The following is a 19,983-nucleotide window of genomic DNA, read 5'->3' as shown; positions in this document are numbered from 1 at the left end:
CATTTTTTCTTCTCATAGAATCACTGATTCATTGAGTTGGAAGAGACCCCATGGGCCAACCAGTCTAGCCCCCTGCCAAGAAGCAGGAAAATTGTACTCAAAGCACCCATGACAGATGGCCATCCAACCTCTGTTTAAAAGCCTCCAAAGAAGGAATCTCTACCACAGTTGGATGGTGTTAATTACTCTGACTTGGGTTCTTGATTATAGGATGGCAAACAGCTTGAGTTGTCCTGGTGGATGACTTACACCAAGGAATAAATGTGGACACGTAACGATCTTTTGTTTCTCCCAGGGCTCTCTATAGCTTTCAGTGCCATTGGGCAGTGAATCCTTGGCATGGAGGAGAATGGTATTTGGAGATTTCTTTTGCACTGTGTAGTCATTTGCCTAACAGTATACGACAAGGTATACAACAAAGAGAAGCAGATGGTGGAAACAGAAGAACAGCCTGCCTCAGGGGAGCGTGCTTGCTCCATCCATGTTCAACATCTACACAAATGACCAGCCACTGCCAGAAGGGACAGAGAGTTTCATCTATGCTGATGATCATGCCATTACTGCTCAAGCAGGGAGCTGTGAGATGGTAGAACAGAAGCTTTCCGAAGCTCTAGGTGCTCTTATTGCCTATTACAGGGAAAACCAGCTGATCCCCAAGCCATCTAAAACACAGACATGTGCCTTTCATCTCAAGAACAGAGAAGCATCCCGAGTTCTGAAGATCACCTGGGAAGGAATCCCACTGGAGCATTGCAGCGCACCCAAATACCTGGGAGTCACTCTGGACCATGCTCTTACAAGAAGCACTGCCTGAACATCAAGCAAAAAGTTGGTGCTAGAAACAATATCATACGAAAGCTGACTGGCACAACCTGGGGATCACAACCAGATACAGTGAAGACATCTGCCCTTGCGCTGTGCTACTCTGCTGCTGAGTATGCATGCCCAGTGTGGAACACATCTCACCACACTAAAACAGTGGATGTGGCTCTTAATGAGACATGCCGCATTATCACGGGGTATCTGCACCCTACACCACTGGAGAAATTACACTGCTTAGCCGGTATTGCACCACCTGACATCTGCTGGGAAGTAGCCGCCAATAGTGAAAGGACCAAGGCAGAGCCATCTCCAGCTCATCGCCTGTTTAGGTATCAGCCAGCACATCAATGACTTAAATCTAGAAAAAGTTTTCTAAGATCTATAGAGACACTCGCTGGAACACCTCAGCAAGCGAGAGTCCAAAAGTGGCAGGCTCAAACCCAGAACCTCAACCAATGGCTGATACCAAATGAGAGGCTCCCCCCTGGGCACACAGAGGACTGGGCGACTTGGAAGGCGCTGAACAGACTGCTCTCTGGCACCACAAGATGCAGAGCCAACCTTCAGAAATGGGCTACAAAGTGGAATCCTCGACATGCAAGTGTGGAGAAGAGCAAACCACTGACTACCTGCTGCAATGCAACCTGAGCCCTGCCACATGCACAATGGAAGACCTTCTTGCAGCAACACCAGAAGCACTCCAAGTGGCCAGATACTAGTCAAAGGACATTTAATCAACTACCAAACTCACAAATTTTGTATGTTGTCTGCTTGTTTGCTTTGTTCTGTTAGAAATGTAATATAATTGACTGGTTGCCCTGACACGACAAATAAATAAATAAATACGACAAGGTTCTGTGCTGTCCTGTGTGCTTTTTGAATTTCAATATACAATCACTAGGGGCCATCACCTGGAGATTTGATCTGAGGTATAATCAATTCACGAAGTATACTGAGCTCTATCTCTTATTTCAAGCAGTTTGTCCCTTGATCATAGGGTTAAAGTTAGGACTTTTACCATGGAGATTATAGAACTCTTGCACCATGTCTAAAGGTAATTTTGGGACTGACGATGGAAGCAATCTGATATTTGTCCCAGACAGGACAGTATGCTGTGGATATGGAAATTAACAACACCCAGTAGAGATATATAGCTGCCCTTGCACCTCTTTTTGAAGTCCCCCAACATGCCATACAATTGACCTCTTCATATCATCAGTATCACCAAAATAGAGATGGCTTTTGTATTGTCGAAGGCTTTCACGGCCGGAATCACTGGGTTGTTGTAGTTTTCCGGGCTATATGGCCATGTTCTAGAGGCATTTTCTCCTGACGTTTCGCCTGCATCTATGGCAAGCGTCCTCAGAGGTAGTGAGGTCTGTTGGAAGTAGGAAAATGGGTTTATATATCTGTGGAAAGACCAGGGTGGGACAAAGGACTTTTGTCTGCTGGAGCTAGGTGTGAATATTTCAACTGACCACCTTGATTAGCATTTAATGGCTTGGAAGTGCCTGGGGGAATCCTTCTTTGAGAGGTGATTTGATGTGCCTGATTGTTTACTCTCTGTTATTTTGCTGTTGTAATTTTTGAGTTTTTTAAAACTGGTTGCCAGATTTTGTTCATTTTCATGGTTTCTTCCTTTCTGTTGAAATTGTCCACATGCTTGTGGATTTCAGTGGCTTCTCTGTGTAGTCTGACATGGTGGTTGTGAGAGTGGTCCAGCATTTCTGTGTTCTCAAATAATATGCTGTGTCCAGGTTGGTTCATCAGGTGCTCTGCTATGGCTGACTTCTCTGGTTGAAGTAGTCTGCAGTGCCTTTCATGTTCCTTGATCCGTGTTTGGGCACTGCGTTTGGTGGTCCCTATGTAGACTTGTCCACAGCTGCATGGAATACGGTAGACTCCTGCAGAGGTGAGAGGATCCCTCTTGTCCTTTGCTGGATATAGCATTTGTTGGATTTTCTTGGTGGGTCTGTAGGTGGTTCCCTTGATGTATGGCAAGTCACTGGTTCCCTTGATGTATGGCAAGAACACTTTTCCTCTGGGTGGATCATCATCTTTACTCTCGTGGCTTGTTCTTGGTCTTGCAGTTCTTCTGATGTCTGAGGTGGAGTATCCATTGGCCTGTAGAGCCCAGTTGAGGTGGTTCAGTTCATCTTGGAGGAGGTGGGGTTCGCAGATTCTTTTTGCACGGTCTGCCAAGGATGAAAAGAGATGGTTTTTCTCTTATTTTAGTGATAGAAGCAATCAAAGATACTCTCTGTGTACCCTAGGAAGACTGTCTGTCACTTTTCTAAACAATAGAAAGCTATCAGACTGCAGCCAGTGGGAAATTCCTTGGCTTCTGCTAAATTTAAGCAGCATTCAGAGGGAGAGACTGAAGGTATATTTAAGAATCTCCTAAAGCAATGATACTAAAAAAAAAAAGGCAATTCGTGGATTGTACCAATTCCTAAGCTATGGCATCCAGTCTCTGGTGAGTTTCCATGAAAGGAAGAAAACTTGAAGCCAGTAGACACAAATATGGTACAGTTTGGGAGATCTTGTATGTGTGGATCCATTTTTTTTTGATACAGTACTCTGAGGAGCCCCCGGTGGCGCAGTGGGTTAAAGCTCTGTGCCAGCAGGACTGAAGACCGACAGGTCATAGGTTCGAATCCGGGGAGAGGCGGATGAGCTCCCTCTATCTTCTCCAGCTCCTCATGCGGGGACATGAGAGAAGCCTCCCACAAGGATGATAAAAACATCAAATCATCCGGGCGTCCCCTGGGCAACGTCCTTGCAGACAGCCAATTCTCTCACAACAGGAGCAACTTGCAGTTTCTCAGGTCGCTCCTGACACGACAAAAAAAAACACACTAGTACTCTGAGAATGAAAATATAATGGCAACTGGTTACATGGGTGTTATGTTTTCCATGTAACCCATTAAAATGGCAACTTTTCTGCTAAGATGCCCTCATTTGCTTGTGTTATCATCAAAGGATGGTTGTCATTACTCTGGTTAAAAATAGACTGTGTTATAGTTGCCAAGTGGGTAATGCAAAAAGACATTTCTTGTTGGTCGTGTTTTCTCTTTGAAACAACTTCTTTTGAAGCAAAGCAGAAGTCATTTGAATATATACAGTCACAGCAGGAGGGGGCCATGTGCGTCAAGCTCTTCCTACCTAGACTTCCTTTCTTGTTGTTATCTGTATGTCTTTAAAAATCACCATCTCTCAAATGATGCACAGTGCAAATTTAAAAGGTATGGGAAAAGGCAGATGGCACTAGTGCACTTAACATTGCTCAAAATAATGACAGGCATCAAAACAACACTTTAGGGCAGAATTAGTCATCATACTTGGCACAGGACAGCTGTTAAAAATGGCACCACAGTATCAAGTTGTTCATGCTATAACTTCATATTGCAATTTTCTCCTCTTGCACTAAATCATTGACCAATCTTCCTTCATATCATTGACTTCAGGGGGTTGGCTGCTGCCTTCTAGACAAGGATCAGAATTGTTTTGTTCGTGGTTTGCATGCAAACCATGGGAGCTTTCCTGTGTGGCCCTCCGGTTTCTCTGAACCCAAATGTCCAAATTTAAATTAGTTTAGAAGTCCAACTGGAAAAAAAACATTGAGGGCGCATGTTTCATTCTAGCACTGCTTGGGAGGTTCTATCCAAAACAACAGGAAATCCTCCAAAAAAAAATCTCTGGAGGTTATGGCTTCAAAAATGTTTGTAACAACATTTGTCAGGAGGAGCCAAAAACAGTACTCTGCACATTCCTATGCCTTCTTGAGAAAGTGTTGCCCTTCTTTCTGTTTTCCTCCTCCCTCAGACACATGTAGAATTGTCTGCACATTCCTTCCTCACGGCCCTCTATAGCTTCCCATATTGTGTCGAGAGAAGACTCCTGCTGAATGACATCTGATGATTCGGAGAGGAAGTAATTGTATTTCAAGGAGAATATCTGGCATATAGCCATAGTTTTCACTACAAAGGCCCTTCATTGCCCAAATAGTCAGATAATTACTTGTTTAAATTGTAGGCTGTCTGAAGGTATTCTATTGCTATCAGATCTTCTCATTAGAGGCTGCATCAAGAGCTGGGAATATTTTATGTTGATTTCCTTAGTGCTTGTGCTGATTAGATGTTTTATTAATTTTTTTAAAGCAGCAACCAACAGCCGGCAGAACCTAAATTGGCACCAGACAAAAAAATTACTAGCAGTTATGGAGCTTAGATATGCTGAGTAATTCTCATCAGCAAGAGCTATCTCCTAATTGGTTTGTATGCTTAGGAAAACAAAAGAAGCTAGAAAATTACTGTTTAACATGCTGTAGTGTTTGAGAGGAAGATGCTTAGAAAATCAAGCACAAATGAGTACTGCACACCCTTTGAGGTATTTGTTGTACACTTCTGTCTATTTGGCTTGATAATTGTGGTCACTGCAGTTCAAAAACTGCAATTTCTCTATGCTGGTCCATAAAGCTTTGAAAAGAAGTGGCTGAAAGCATAATGTGAACATTCTAATCAGATTTCTACAGATCTTCAAATGCCACAGCAGCAGCAATAGCAGCATTTGAAAACCCTCCTTTATAATGAAGGTTATAACCAGACACTACTGCTATGAACTGTATTAGCAGCATTTCAACAATGTCTTTCATTGTACTGAAACACATGCTGCTGCAGCTTTGCTGAAATGAAGCAGATCTGTATGTGGTTATTACAGTGGATGTGTAAGCTTCTTGGAATCTTGTGTGCAATCAAACATTCTATATAGCAGTGTTTCTCAAACTCTGCTCCTCCAGGTATTTTGGACTTCAGCTCACAGAAATCCCAGCCAGTTTACCAGCCTTTGGTATTTGTGGGAGTTAAAGTCCAAAACATCTGGAGGAGCAGAGTTTGAGGAATGGGTGTTGTACAGGTTGAGTCATCCTAATCCAGAAATTCAAAATACTTCAAAAACTTCTCTCTTTTTTGCAAATCCACTTTTTGGGGAAAGTGGGCTAGTCGCACATCCAACAGGTGGGAAGACACCACTTACACAAGTTTCTGTAAAAAAAAACAGACATGCAGGTGCTTCTGCTCTCATCTTCAGCCTGGCTAGTGGCAGCACACAATGGGGCAGATACCCTCCAAACAGCCCTGAGGATGAGCCTTATTGGCTACCATCTTTATCTGGCCCAGAAAGAATGAAAAAGGCTCATGGGAATGGATGCAAAGGAGGCTTTCTCCTATTTCCCAGCTACTGTGCTAAAAAAATAGAAAATATGCTGACAGCCTAGGGAAGTGTCTGAAATATCTACTTTTTACAAGAGCCTCGTGCAAGTGGAGTCCTACTTCCTCCTCCATTTTGTTTCCCTCCTCTGAGGAAAACTCAGCGGGTGCTGGACCTATGACTAGCCTCCTTTTCCCCAATCCCTTATTCACTATGTATATAAAATCCAAAACAATCCAAAATCAAAAAGAAAATCTGGTTCCAATAATTTCAGATAAGAGAGACTCAGTCTGGAGTAATGAATAACAAAAGTGATTAGATTCCAATTTAGAAATTCAGGAGATATTTGCAGCTTGTTTAACATACCAGTTTTTTCTCTCACCCCTCCCTGTTGTTTCCAGCAATGATGATGCATTTAACCAGATGGCTGTGGCTCCTTTCCCATTACCCTCCAGCTCCCAGTCTTCCATTGAGGTAAGATGCTTTTCAGTGTTCCTTAAATGAAAGCAATTAATCATAATTAGCAAATTAATATCAATCCAAGCATTCATCTGATTAAAGCCTGAATCCTAAAACACAAATAAGAAAATCAGCTGCATTTAAATTTTCTCTGATCACAAAATAGCTGGCATGGTTCAAGTTTGCATTCCACTCTGCTCCAGGAGAGATTATTTCTAAATAGGTCATCCTCAACGATACAGCTATTTAACAAACATCTCCACAATATACATTAGAACTGTTAAAACATATGAGAAAAGAACCCTCTGGCTTCTGGAGATCTGTTTCCTTCCCAAAAACAGGAGGGTAGCACTCTGCTTATTACAGGGGCAGCTGTGGTGTTTTTCTAGTTTGTGTTTTTAAAGAGCATGTGCTGGCAAATATAATGAAATTGAATCTTCAAAGGGTTCAGTGTGTGCCTCACTTTTATTGTTGTACTATTTAATGAGTTTATATTGTTTAAAAGTATTGGTGTCTTAATATGGTAGTGAATTTATTTGTTTTCCTAAGCTTTTTCATTATCAAGCCTTAATTCATGTTCCTCATTTTAATGTATCACATGAACTATAAATGTCTGTATTCAAACTGATTGGATGATGTGGCGCAAAGGCCTTGACTGCACCAGAAACTTCTTATAGGCCAGTACATTGGGTTTTCTGGGTAAGGCCAGAACATAGAGCCTTTGTAATCCCGATGTTTTGCACTATAGTCCAATTCTAATTCCTGTACAGAGGTGGATGAGAGTCAGAGTAAGAGATCTGGAGATCCAAACCTTCCACTGTCGCTTGATACCTATCTGAATTCCAATGAAGGTTGAATGTGGGTTGGTTGCTACAATAGAAACACTGCCAGCATCCATAAAGATTCCAAAGCTATCTCACATAAAGTACCCCATATTTACTTGAGTCTAATATGCCATCAAATCTAGTGTGCACCTCAAATTTCACAACCTGGAAACTCCAAAAAGTATTTGTTACCAAATGTAATGTGCAGCGTTACCAAATGTTACCAAATTTGTTACCAAATGTAAAGTACATTCTTTGTAAGCTGACCATTATAGTTGCTGCCTGCTTAGAGTTCCTTCTTTAAAAACAAAAGTGTTAGGACACCAAAGCTTCCTGCAATTGAAAATAAAAACCTTGGGATGCATCTATGCTGTAGAATGAATGCACTTTAATTGCCTTGGTTCAACGCTGTGGAATCCTGGGGGCTGTAGTTTTACAAGGCCTTGAGCCTTCTCTGCCAAAGAATGCCGATGCCTCACCAAACTACAAATCCCAGGATTCCATAGTAGTAAGCCCTGGCCACTAAATTAGAAACAATGCCCCTCAAATAGAAGCTCAAGGTACAGCTCCCTTTGCTTTGACTCAGCACGTACTACACAAATCTAACGTGCACCTTACTTTTGGAGAGGTAATTTAGCAAAAAAAGAAAGGGGGGGAGATGAACATTTAATTGGAGTAAATTGTGTAGATGTCACTATAAGGACATGGCTGTAAAAATTTAAGACGTTATAAACGCAAAGAATTGTAACAAAATAGGGGTGCATGGGTGGGCAATGACCACAGCTTTAGACAACAAAGATATATGCAAAGTTGGATCCCCACCCCTTTCGCCGTCCCCAGTTACTGGCCTAGGACCTCATCAGATGGGTGGGGTGGGGTGAGGCGGGGGAGTGGAAGGAAAGCACAGGGAACTGTCTTAAACCATTCCCTCCTGTCTTTTCCCATTTTTCAAGGATGACCAGGCATCCCATATACTTGCGCACCTTCCATCTTCTTTCCTGTGCTTTGTTCTCCCTTTCTCTATCAGGAGTTGATGACTAGTCATGTGGCTATCTTTGTGATAGATCTGTAATTTCTGTCCTCTATTTCTTTTTGAATGTTTTGCACTTCATCCAATCCCCTTCAAAAGGTTTTGTACCTTTTGTATGAGTGAACTTGCTTTTCTTCACAGTGAATGTGGTATTCAGAAATATGCCGCCTGTGTATTAATGGTGACCTTTAAAGTGTGTTATTGTTTTTTGAAGGATAAGGCTTTTGATGCACTCAACTAAATGCAGGTAGACATTTCCTGCTTTCTCAAAAAGCAACTATTTTAAAATCTTTGCCTGTTGACTTAGTGGCGAAATGACTTAGTGGCGAAATGACTTAAGTGGCGGTTCAGTGTACTTTTTAGATGTGAGTGTATGCTTTGCTTCATCATACATAAAGGATAATCAAATTTTGTGTTCAGCAGGAGGCTTCTTCAGCCTGAACATTATTATAGCTGTAAGGCATATGTCCTTGATTCAGTTTTACCTTCAAGCCTCAGTTGAATTTGTTGGTTTCCTAACTTCAAAGCAGGAATTCAAAGTCATACCTCTCAATATTTCTGGGACAAATAGAATACTACTGAGGATACAATGTCCAGGGGTTTTTAAATTTTAATCAACGCAATCTGTCTCTTAATATAAAAACATGCAGCATAGTATCGGAGGACATTGTCAGCCTCATATGAGGAACTAATGTTTGAAGGGTATTTTTCTCATTGAATTTCTGCAAAAAAAATTAAAAAATAATTTTTATGAATGCCATATAGCAAAGTTTTACATGTTGATTAAAAAAGAGTTGAAAAGACATAGAGAAGAGAGAAGGAGAAAAAAAGAGAGAAGAGAAAAAAAAGTAATAATAATAATAAAATATTTTGAAAATGAAAAATCCACATAAAAATTTAATTCAACAACTCCTCATAAAAACCACAAAGCTTTTAAATTCTGTCCCACCTTTGTAAATGCTTATCATTATAAATACATTTTTGAAGTATCTGCAGCTATATATTTAAATAACAAAAAGTCCAAATGACCTAATTATGAAATTTCTTAGTTTGCTTCAAAAAACTTGACATTTATAGAATTATAAATTAAGATATTATTATTTATTTATTTATTTATTTATTTCTTGCACTTATTGACCGCCACTCTCAGCCCTAGGGCGACTCGTGGCGGTGAACAACAACACAGAAAAGACAGCTTACAGTGAGTCAAGACAATACATGACAATCTACTACTACATAACACTTACTTATGCTAAAAATCCGCTTCCTCAAATCCTGGGTCATAATCCATTCATAGTCATTCCAATGATATAGCACTCAATTGAAGGCCATCTCGAAGAGCCATGTTTTCAGGCTCCTACGAAAGGCCATAAGGGAGGGCGCCTGCCTAATTTCAGCAGGGAGGGTGTTCCACAGCCGGGGGGCCACCACCGAGAAGGCCCGCTCTCTCGTCCCCGCCAGGCGTGCCTGTGAGGCGGGCGGGACTGAGAGAAGGGCCTCCCCGGATGATCTCAAGGTCCTCGTGGGCTCGTAGGCCGAGATGCGGTTTGCAAGGTATTTTGGGCCGGAACCGTTTAGGGCTTTGTAGGATAACACCAGCACCTTGAATTGGGCCCGGTAGCAAATCGGCAGCCAGTGGAGCTGGGACAGCAGGGGCGTTGTATGCTCCCTGCGCCCTGCTCCTGTTAACAACATGGCTGCCGCGCGCTGGACTAGCTGGAGCTTCCGGGCCGTCTTCAGGGGCAGCCCCACGTAGAGAGCGTTGCAGTAGTCGAGGCGGGATGTGACCAAAGCGTGTACCACCGTGGCCAAGTCAGACTTCCCAAGATACGGGCGCAGCTGGCGCACGAGCCTAAGCTGTGCAAATGCTCCCCTGGTCACCGCTGAAACCTGGGGGTCCAGGCTCAGCGACGAATCCAGGGTCACACCCAAGCTGCGAACCTGCGCCTTCAAGGGGAGTGCGACCCCGTCCAGCACAGGCTGTAACCCTATACCCTGTTCGGCCTTGCGACTGATCAGGAGTACCTCTGTCTTGTCTGGATTTAGTTTCAGTTTGTTCGCCCTCATCCAGACCATTACAGCGGCCAGGCACCGGTTCAGGACTTCGACGGCCTCCTTAGTAGCAGGTGGGAAGGAGTGACAGAGTTGGACGTCATCTGCGTACAGGTGACACCGCACCCCGAAACTCCGGATGATCTCACCCAGCGGCTTCATGTAGATGTTAAACAGCATGGGGGACAGGATGGAGCCCTGAGGAACCCCACAGGTCAACGGCTGTGGTGTTGAACAGGAGTCCCCCAATAACACCTTCTGGGTACGACCCTCCAGAAATGACCGGAGCCACTGCAAAGCAGTGCCCCCAAGACCCATCTCTGCAAGGCGCCCCAGAAGAATACCGTGGTCGACGGTATCGAAGGCCGCTGAGAGGTCCAGGAGCACCAACAGGGACACACTCCCCCTGTCTAGCTCCCGGCGCAGATCATCCACTAAGGCGACCAAGACCGTCTCGGTACCATGTCCCGGTCTGAAACCAGACTGTGCCGGATCCAGATAATCCGTGTCTCTCAAGAATACCTGGAGTTGTGAGGCCACCCTTGCGGAGGTTAGGGGGCGCAGTGAGCCTAAACCTGATCAGGAAGTGGTCGGTCCATGGCAACGGAGCGGTAGATAGCTCCTCCACACCGCCACCCTGCTCCCATCCCTGACAGAAGACCAAGTCCAATGTGTGTCCAGCACAGTGGGTGGGGCCAGTTATTCGTTGGGACAGCCCCATGGTTGCCATGGCGGACATGAAGTCCTGAGCCGCTCCTGTGAGGGTTGCCTCGGCATGGATGTTGAAGTCCCCCAGCACAAGAAGCCGTTGGGACTCCACCGCCAGGCTCGAGACCACCCCCGCTAGCTCAGGTAGGGAGACTGTAGTGCAGCGAGGTGGACGGTACACTAACAGAATCCCTATTCTGTCCCGGTCACCCATCCTCAGGTGGACGCATTCAAAATTTGTGGTCTGCGGGATGGGGCTCCTGGTCAGATGGATGGAATCTCTATAGACCACTGCGACCCCGCCTCCCCGTCCTCCGGCTCTTGGTTGGTGTTGCACGGAGAAACCTGGAGGGCAAAGCTGGGAGAGGTTTACGCCCCCAGCTTCGTCCAACCAGGTCTCCGTGATGCACGCCAGATCTGCCCGCTCCTCCAGAATTAAATCCTGGATCCAGGATGTTTTTCCGTTGACAGATCTGGCGTTCAACAACACCACCTTCAAACCGGAGGGTCCGCTCACCTGGTTACACCAATTTACCTTTGGAGACCGGTTGGGGGTTATTAATATGGATAGGTGGTCCGAATTAGGCCGAATTCGGGGTCTCCTTTTGCCGCATCTCCTCCTTCCCACCACGACCTCTATGGGGGCCCCTCGGCTAGTGGAACACCTCCCCCCCTCCATGCCGCAGTCCAGAGCTAAGAAATTACTCTCTACTTTGCTCTTTGTTAGATTTTTTGGTTCTAAGAGCCACTAAGAGCCACTAAGTTAAATAAAAGACCTAATGCCTTCTGCTATGCTTTACTCATGCTTTGATCCCTGTGACAGCAACAGAATTTAAGCAGACTATGACTAATTTGCCTCATTGATTTCAATAACATTAAGGCGTACAACCTGGTTTCAACCCTAAGCTTTACATTTTCAAACTCTGCTTGATACTTTATATACCTCATCACACTAGATCGGTTGTTCTCAACCTGTGGGTCCCCAGGTGTTTTAGCCTACAATTCCCAGAAATCCCAACCAGTTTACCAGCTGTTAGAATTTCTGGGAGTTGAAGGCCAAAACATCTGGGGACCCACCTGTTGAGAACCACTGCACTAAAGAATGAATCCACTTTAAATCCAGTTGCTGCCTCCTGCAGAATTCTGGGGTTTGTAGTTTAGGGAGGAGCCCTTAACAACCTCACTAAACTACAGACCCCAGAATTCTGCAGGAGGGAGGAACCGGATTTAAAATGGATTCATTCTCTAGTGCAGTCATCCTCAAACTGCGGCCTTCCAGCTGTTTGGGCCTCCAACTCACAGAATTCCTGGCCAGTGAACAAGCTGGCAAGGGCTTATAGGAGTTGGAGGCCAAAACAGCTGGAGGGCTGCAGTCTGAGGATGACTGCTCTAGTGTAAAGAAGTAGTTAAACAGCTTTAGCAAAATACAGTAGTGAAATGCATAGGAATTGTGTAGGCTAAGTTATGTATTTGATTTTGGGCAAGTTTTTAATAGAGAAGGGTCCAATAAAATAAGTTGAAAATATTGTTTCTTAAATATTTCTACCATAATATTTTCTATTTCTTTTTTTAGGATGTCAGTAACAAGGTTGAAAAACCAGTGACTGAGAACCAGCAAATTTTGACAGAGAAGCCATCAGAAAATGTATGTATTGATTATTCAGTCTCAAACAAACAAAAGGAGATGAATGACCCTATTTTAAACCATTACAATGTTTCATTTAATTTGAATTGCAACATATTATAATACTATAAAAACAAGCATAAATAATAGTAGTCAAACAATTGAATGTGGAATTTTTAAGTAATAACTTTATAAGGATTTTTCTATGGGTCTTGCATTTTATGCTCAGGTCTAGATCTAGACCAACAGAGTGAGGCAGCTGCCTCAGGCATCTGGAAAAAGTGTCAAACTGACATTTATTTAGTATATCAATGTTGTATTTTGTTTCCTGCTAGGAAGCAGAATAGGCACTTGTGCTATTTTTTGCCTCAGGTGCTAAAATAATCAAGTGTCCTAACTTGAGGGTGTCCAATGGGACATGTCTGTTTATGTGCTCAGTTGGTTGCTCTGTCTCAGGTAGCGGTCTTATTCTTTCCAATTATGATATGTTGTTCTGAACAAAATTTCTAAAACCTCAGCACCAAAAAGTGGGAAAATCAGTACTTTTGAAACTGTTAAATGTTTTAATATACACCCCTCTTCTGATCCATGTGAAAATTTCTCTGCTTTGGCTTAATCTGCTTCTTTTTGGTTTTTGAAGGAAGCTTTAACAGTTGATCTGCTTTCATTTCTCCTTTTTTTCTTCCCTTCCAGTTTTGTAACCAATTAAAGCAATCAAAGCCTTCAACAGTAATCCCCATCAGTTTACACGATATATCTTTGGCACCTGCATCATTGTCTCCAGAGACAGAATTCATCAACAGAAGTATGAACTTACTATTTTCATCCCACAATATCTTGTATTTGTTACAAAAATGGTTAGAATGACAGGGAAAAGGTTTATATGTGTGTTTAAAATCTATGTATATGATACACATGTAAACACATAAAATATATAACATAAATTATCATAATCTATAATATATATGCAGCCCCCCTGGTGGCGCAGCATTAAACCACTGAGTTGCTGAACTTGCTGACCGAAAGGTTGGTGGTTCAAATACTGGGAGCGGGGTGAGCTCCTGCTGTTAGGCCCAGCTTCTGCCATCCTAGTTTGAAAACATGCAAATGTGAGTTGATCAATAAGTACCATTCTGGTGGAAAGGTAACAGTGCTCCATGCAGTCAAGGTCATGCTGGCCACATGACCTTGGAAGCATCTATGGACAACACCGGCTCTTTGGCTTAGAAATGGAGATGAGCACCACTCCCCAGAGTTGGACACGACTAGACATAATATCAGGGGCAACCTTTGCCTTTACCTTAGAATATATATCCATATTATATTTTGCATTATTCATGGAGGGAAGGTTTCTGCAATACTGTCTTCCATCATTGTTCAAGAAGATACTTTCATTTCATGAGTTAGAGCTGCTTACAGAGGAACAGGATGTTACTTCTATTAATCTTCTTTGATTAATTTGTTTCTTGATTTGAATCCAAGGATATTATTGGTATAAAAAGTACTGTTGGAATAATATGCCTCAGTAGAGTTAACAGCATCAAATGTTCATAAAGTTCATTAATTACGTTGCAATATAAGAAATGAAGACCAAAATATTGTTTGTGAGGTTTCTTTTAGAGCAAGAAAATACCTTTTTGAAACAGGAAGAGACCTGGAGTTTATTCACGCTCCATGATTATAACACCATGGTTTCATTTGAAATGTCATGGTTCCATCATGTGGCATCTTGGGATCTGCAGTTTTGAGAAAGAGCCTTTCGAATTCCTGGCCAGAGAATTCTAGTATTTCCCCAAGCTAAAGACAAGACAAAACAGAAAATTCAAGATTGCATAGGATTTAACCATATCCATGAAATTGAAATCATATTCCTTTAACTTTGTTGTGTGAAAGGGCCCTGGAAAAGATTGGAGGCAAAGTGGGGAGAAATTTGTGGAGATTTGGGGAAAGTTTGTTGAGTTCTTGAAGCCTCAAAAACCAGCACTTTTTTCTCTGCTGCATTGCCAGACTCCATCATTGTATTTAAATAGTGTGGACTCAATCAAATGAAGAAACATGTGATGTCACAAATGGCATTAGAGTCAGTTAATCTGTTAATAACAGTGGATAAACCATGGAATATGCCCTTTCTGTTGTCTTATTGCTCATGTTAGTTTTACTTGTTAAGAATCTGTTCAGAAAGTTTATTTCTGTGTTGCTTCTCTCTACAGGATTTGGGACTTCATTGCCTAATCACTTTGAATCTTGGTTTACAGGTAGCCTTCCGCCTCCCTTGGCAGATCCTGCAACATGCTCAATTATTCCTGGGCAAGAAATGGTTATAGAAATATCCAAAGAGCGATCAGGGCTTGGTCTCAGTATTGTAGGAGGGAAAGATACCCCACTTGTAAGTTATTCTGTTGTTATTTCTGATACTGTGGAAACTCTCATGAATCCTAAAACCAGGTTATCCATGCAATATGACAACTCTACTTTCATTCCAGTTATTTGTTAATGGTTTTTAATCTGAGAATGTAGGTTTCAGTGTTAAATTTAATGCTCTTATTTATTATGTAGTTATTTTCTTATTTATTATTCATTTGTTGATTATATTTATTCAGCGTCTTTCCCCTGGACTGAAATTCCAGTATTTTTGGTTTTCTGGAAAAACCACTTGGGAATGCTTATTATTCCAGAAGAACAATACAGAAATGTCTCCAAAAAGAAGCAGACCTAGTATTTTCACTGCATACAGGGCTGCAAAGAGGTGTAGCCTACTTTGTGAAGTTAGTAATTGGACAGATAACCAGTGCTAATGAAAACAAAGAGCATCTGTCAAAATCTACTTCTGTAGAGGCAGTTCTTACTGCAGTACTGTTAATTCCTAACCTGCATAGCAAGTGTTCCAACTCTGACTCGTCTATCTGTAACACCTTTTTTGCTGTCAAATTCCAGTAATGAATTTCATCTGCAATGCTCAGCTGTGGATCCTGCATGATCTTTCCCCATGATTTGTAAATAATACACTGGAAGAGTTCTGTGGCATTCAGAAGATCTTATACTTCTTCTGGTGTTCTGGCAGGATAAATAATAAAGGATAAAGTCTGAACTCCACATTTTTAATGGGCGCTGCTTCCACCCTGCCCAACGTGTATCATGGAGAGCTCCTGCCCTTTCCCTCAATTTCTTTGTTTACTACAGCTACAGCAGCATATTGCAATTGTTTGATCTTTAAGTCAGCAGATCCTTTTTTCTATCTTATTCACTGTTACTGTCTTTATATAAAAAAATAATTTTCTTTGTCTCTTTGAATTTCCATTAACTTTCTTTCCTCTATCCTTCTGGGTTTTTAAGCTCACATCATCAAATATTTTTGTTCATCGAAGCCATTCTTTGAGAAGTGCATTTATCACCTAAACACAATATTCTATCACTGTTCTCCAAAAGAGGAATTTAGGGACTTGGTTCCTTAATCCAGTCATCTGAGAATAGAGGTGTCTGAGCTTTAGGCTCCAGGTGTTTTTGAACTCTAGTTTTCAGTTCCGTATTTTGTATTGTTCGTGATCACAAAGGAGTTGATATTTGAAAAAAAAACTGGGGCAGTCACAGGCTTATAGAAGACATGCAATCCCATAGTTCTTATTAGCTACTCAAGATACTCATGTATAAGTTGAGAAAAATTAGTCAAAAAATCAACCCAGCAAACCTGGGTTGAGTTATTCACAGGTCAATGTAAGTAACTGTACCTTAACACTTAGGAAAGGGGCCATCTCCTTCTCTGAGTAGAGTAGTGAAAGGCAAAAGCTTAGTCTGTCTCAGGAGAACCTAAAACAGGGGTCCCCAAACTAAGACCCACAGGCCAGATGTGGTCCTTCGAGGTCATTTGCCCAGCCCCCAACCTAAACTTTAGACTTAGGGTCACCCTAAGTCTGAAACTATTTATTTATTTATTTATTACTGCACTTGTAGACCGCCATTCTCAGCCCTAGGGCGACTCACGGCGGTGTACAACATATAAAAACAATTTACAATAAAGGCAATATCACAAACAACAATAACAACATCCCTATTAATAATACAATTACACTAAATCATTCACGACGTCTCATCATAGAATCACAATCCAATCTCGTTATCCATATTCCGTTCCAGTCATCATTGCCAATTGTTGTAGCACTTAGTCAAACGCCTTCTCAAACAACCACGTCTTTAGTCTCTTGCGGAATGTTATAAGGGAGGGCGCCTGTCTGATGTCTACAGGGAGGGTGTTCCACAGCCGGGGGGGCCACCACTACTTGAAGACACACAACAAGAACAATCCTAATTACCTTGACATCAGCCAAAAACAGGCCCACACTTCCCGCTGAAATATTAGTAAGGTTATGTTGGTTAAAATTGTTTTTCATTTTAAATGTTGTGTTTTTCTTTCATGTTTTTTGCACAACAAATAAGATATGTACATACTGCATAGGAATTGGTTCATGTTTTTATTTTCCAAACTATAGTCCAACCTCCCAAGAGTCTGGGGGACTGTGAACTAGCCCTCAGCTTAAATGCTTTGTGGATTTCTGACCTAAAGGAACCACTAACCCTCTCTGCTCTCCCTGTTGTGGCTGCATTGGCCTTTCTGAGTCCCTGGGTGGAAAACTGGTGATGGTGGTCAAGGGCGACTGCCTCCTGAGGCAACACTCGTGGTTTCCTCTCTTTGTGGTTTTAATATTACATTGCCTGTTTATTGTATCAGCACTTGGCTACTTTTTGAGGTAGTTGATGAAACTGGTTCCATGTTAATAACCACAAGGCACTTGGCCCATCCAGAATATTATGTCCTTAGCATCTGAATTAGACCCATGAATGCTTTCAAGTGCAGAAATTGAGTCTTCCAGCTCTGTCAGGGAATTTTCTCAAGCAAGGGACTGATCTGTACACATAAACCTGTGAGTGTATGTGTATGCATGAATGTGTGTATATTTACCCATCTAAAACTGAAGTGAATGGGACAGCACATGTGGAAAATTGTGAATACCCCAAAGCTCTATGCTTGGTTATTATGTTTGGGCAGATTGCAAACCCATAAATACAAAAGTAACACTTTGCCTTGTCTGAAGTCTCAGTACTCAAGCAGCAGAATGCTCCTTTGAGCGCACAGTACTCTGAATTACAAGTGAGAAACCATTACAAAAAATAGAGAAATTAAATTTACTTTGGCATAGTCATTTGGAGGAGAGACTTTGTAATGAAATCTCAGGACGATTGGTTATCAGGGTTTTTTAAAAGGCATTATCAACTGGCATAAACTCAGAAGGCTGGAAATCTTAGGTCATCTGCACATTCCCTCAGGTACCAGTGCCTGCTCATTGCTATGTTATAATGGTATGATTACTACAGCAGAAAGCCTACATATCTACCATTAGGCTATGGGACTTGATCTTTTGACCCTGACATATTTTGATAGTATTCAAGAAAATTGGCTATTCTTGTAAGATCTTTTGCTCAATAAACTGACTGGAAGCAATCAATCATTGCAGGAACATTATTTAATCTGTCTTTCTGTTCCACTAATTGTGTCAAAAAGTTGGCAACACAGATGCCTAAAACAGAATAAAATGCATCTTTAATTTAAATCTATAGCATTTAGTGATATTAACCACTCCAGCTTTCTGTAAATTAATAGGTTTCTATTACCAACACCAGATACTCATACATACCCTCCACACATAGATAAATTAGAGATGTAGCATGGAAGCCTGACTTTTTCTAAATGTTCAAACCCTCAGAACAAAAGCTGGTTTTTAACTTGATCTTTTAATCACTCAACTTGCTTTAGGAAAAAAAGGTATTTTTAATTTGCCTCTTCTTCATAGCTTTCTTATCACATGTCACCTTGCTCTGGGTGATGCAATGCTGCTTCATTAAAATATTTTTTTAAAACCTGAATGAAGTTCTGTAGCTTCCCACTTACCACTCTTTTTTATTATGAATTATTTTATTCAGTGTTTGAAATGTTACTACTAAGACTGAATAACCAAAACTTATTTATTTACATTAGATTTGACCACATAATGCATTGGCTGTTAGTCAAATCTGTGCAAAGTTTTCTATCTGTGCTAAAAAATTAGTGTTTAATTTTAATGCATTCCCTGTTTCAGAGAGAATATATATTAAATTTGGCAGTGCAACAAGATGTATGTGTTTCTCTCTCTCCATGGTATAGAGTCAGACCTCCGTATCTATTGACTGCATCCACAGATTTCACCATTCGTAGCTTGACAGTGATATGGAAAATATATAGCAATTCAGAATATTCTGAAAAGCAAATATTGATTTTCTCATTTTATATAATGGACATCATTTTACTACAACAATAATGAGACTTGATCTTCAATAGATTCTAGTATTGGGGGAAGGGGGACCTGGAAGGTCAACCTCAATAGATACAGACAGTCCACTGAACAATTGTGGATTAAGATCAGACCTAACAACCAACTATGATGCTAGTATTTCTTGCATGTCTATGTTTATTCACATGTGAGGAAATGGTTTTTATAGTATGGTTCCATTATTTAGTAGAATCGGTGATGTCTTGTTGCATTCAAGTTGGTAAGTTCTAAAACATAGTTGCTCAGTTATAGTTTATTCAAAGCAAAATTTAACCATCTAGATTACTATAGCCCAAATTTGGCAATCTAAAAAACCCTATGCTTTGAAGCAACCCATCATTTGCAGAGATATTTTGTTGGACAAAATAAGAGACTTTTGGGGTGATGGACTGGGAAATCTATTGGATGCAAGCAAGTGCTTTGTGGCAATAATATGTTCTCCTTGGAGTAGGGATGTGATAAATAAATTCTAATAATTGGTCATTAAACCCATTACGTACATTTATATAGAAAATATCCTTCTCAGCTGACATCTGGACCACCCCTGGTTGACATTGAAAGCAGGGATAGCATAGTTACTACATGTCACAGTTTAGCTGGGACAGTCCCCATTGTTCTTCTATTGTCCTGCTTTTTGGCTGCTTTTAAAGTGTGACAGTTTCTCCCTGTCTTCTCCACTTTTGTCCTTTGCTCTCAGATTACTAATTGCTGCAAACTGAGTTGAGAGTTTGCAAACGTCACTTGCACTCAATTGAGTCAGCAGTAGAGAGAGGAGTGGAGAGACTAGAAATGCACTCTTGAGAAGGCACAGCCAAAACACAATGCTGCAGCCTTAACCTAGCTTTTGCTTCCTTCCTCATTAATAGCTTTTATCATATTGACAACACTCTAATGTTT

The 19,983-nt window shown here is 41.5% G+C and overlaps 1 protein-coding gene across 1 annotated transcript in view; it reads left to right on the top strand.

Annotated features, from left to right (window-relative positions):
* The window catches only part of PATJ (PATJ crumbs cell polarity complex component), a 196,727-nt gene that overhangs the window by 146,894 nt on the left and 29,850 nt on the right, over positions 1-19,983 (top strand). The window contains exons 30-33 of the mRNA XM_060773627.2: positions 6,432-6,504; positions 12,677-12,748; positions 13,421-13,532; positions 14,983-15,113. Of these exons, the coding sequence (XP_060629610.2) occupies positions 6,432-6,504; positions 12,677-12,748; positions 13,421-13,532; positions 14,983-15,113 (388 nt within the window). The remainder of the gene's footprint in view (positions 1-6,431; positions 6,505-12,676; positions 12,749-13,420; positions 13,533-14,982; positions 15,114-19,983) is intronic.

The sequence above is a fragment of the Anolis sagrei genome, chromosome 4, assembly GCF_037176765.1.
Source record: "Anolis sagrei isolate rAnoSag1 chromosome 4, rAnoSag1.mat, whole genome shotgun sequence".
Classification (NCBI taxonomy): Eukaryota; Metazoa; Chordata; class Lepidosauria; order Squamata; family Dactyloidae; genus Anolis; species Anolis sagrei.
The sequence above is the reverse complement of the archived record's forward strand: the minus strand, read 5'-3'. Positions and strand labels throughout refer to the sequence as shown.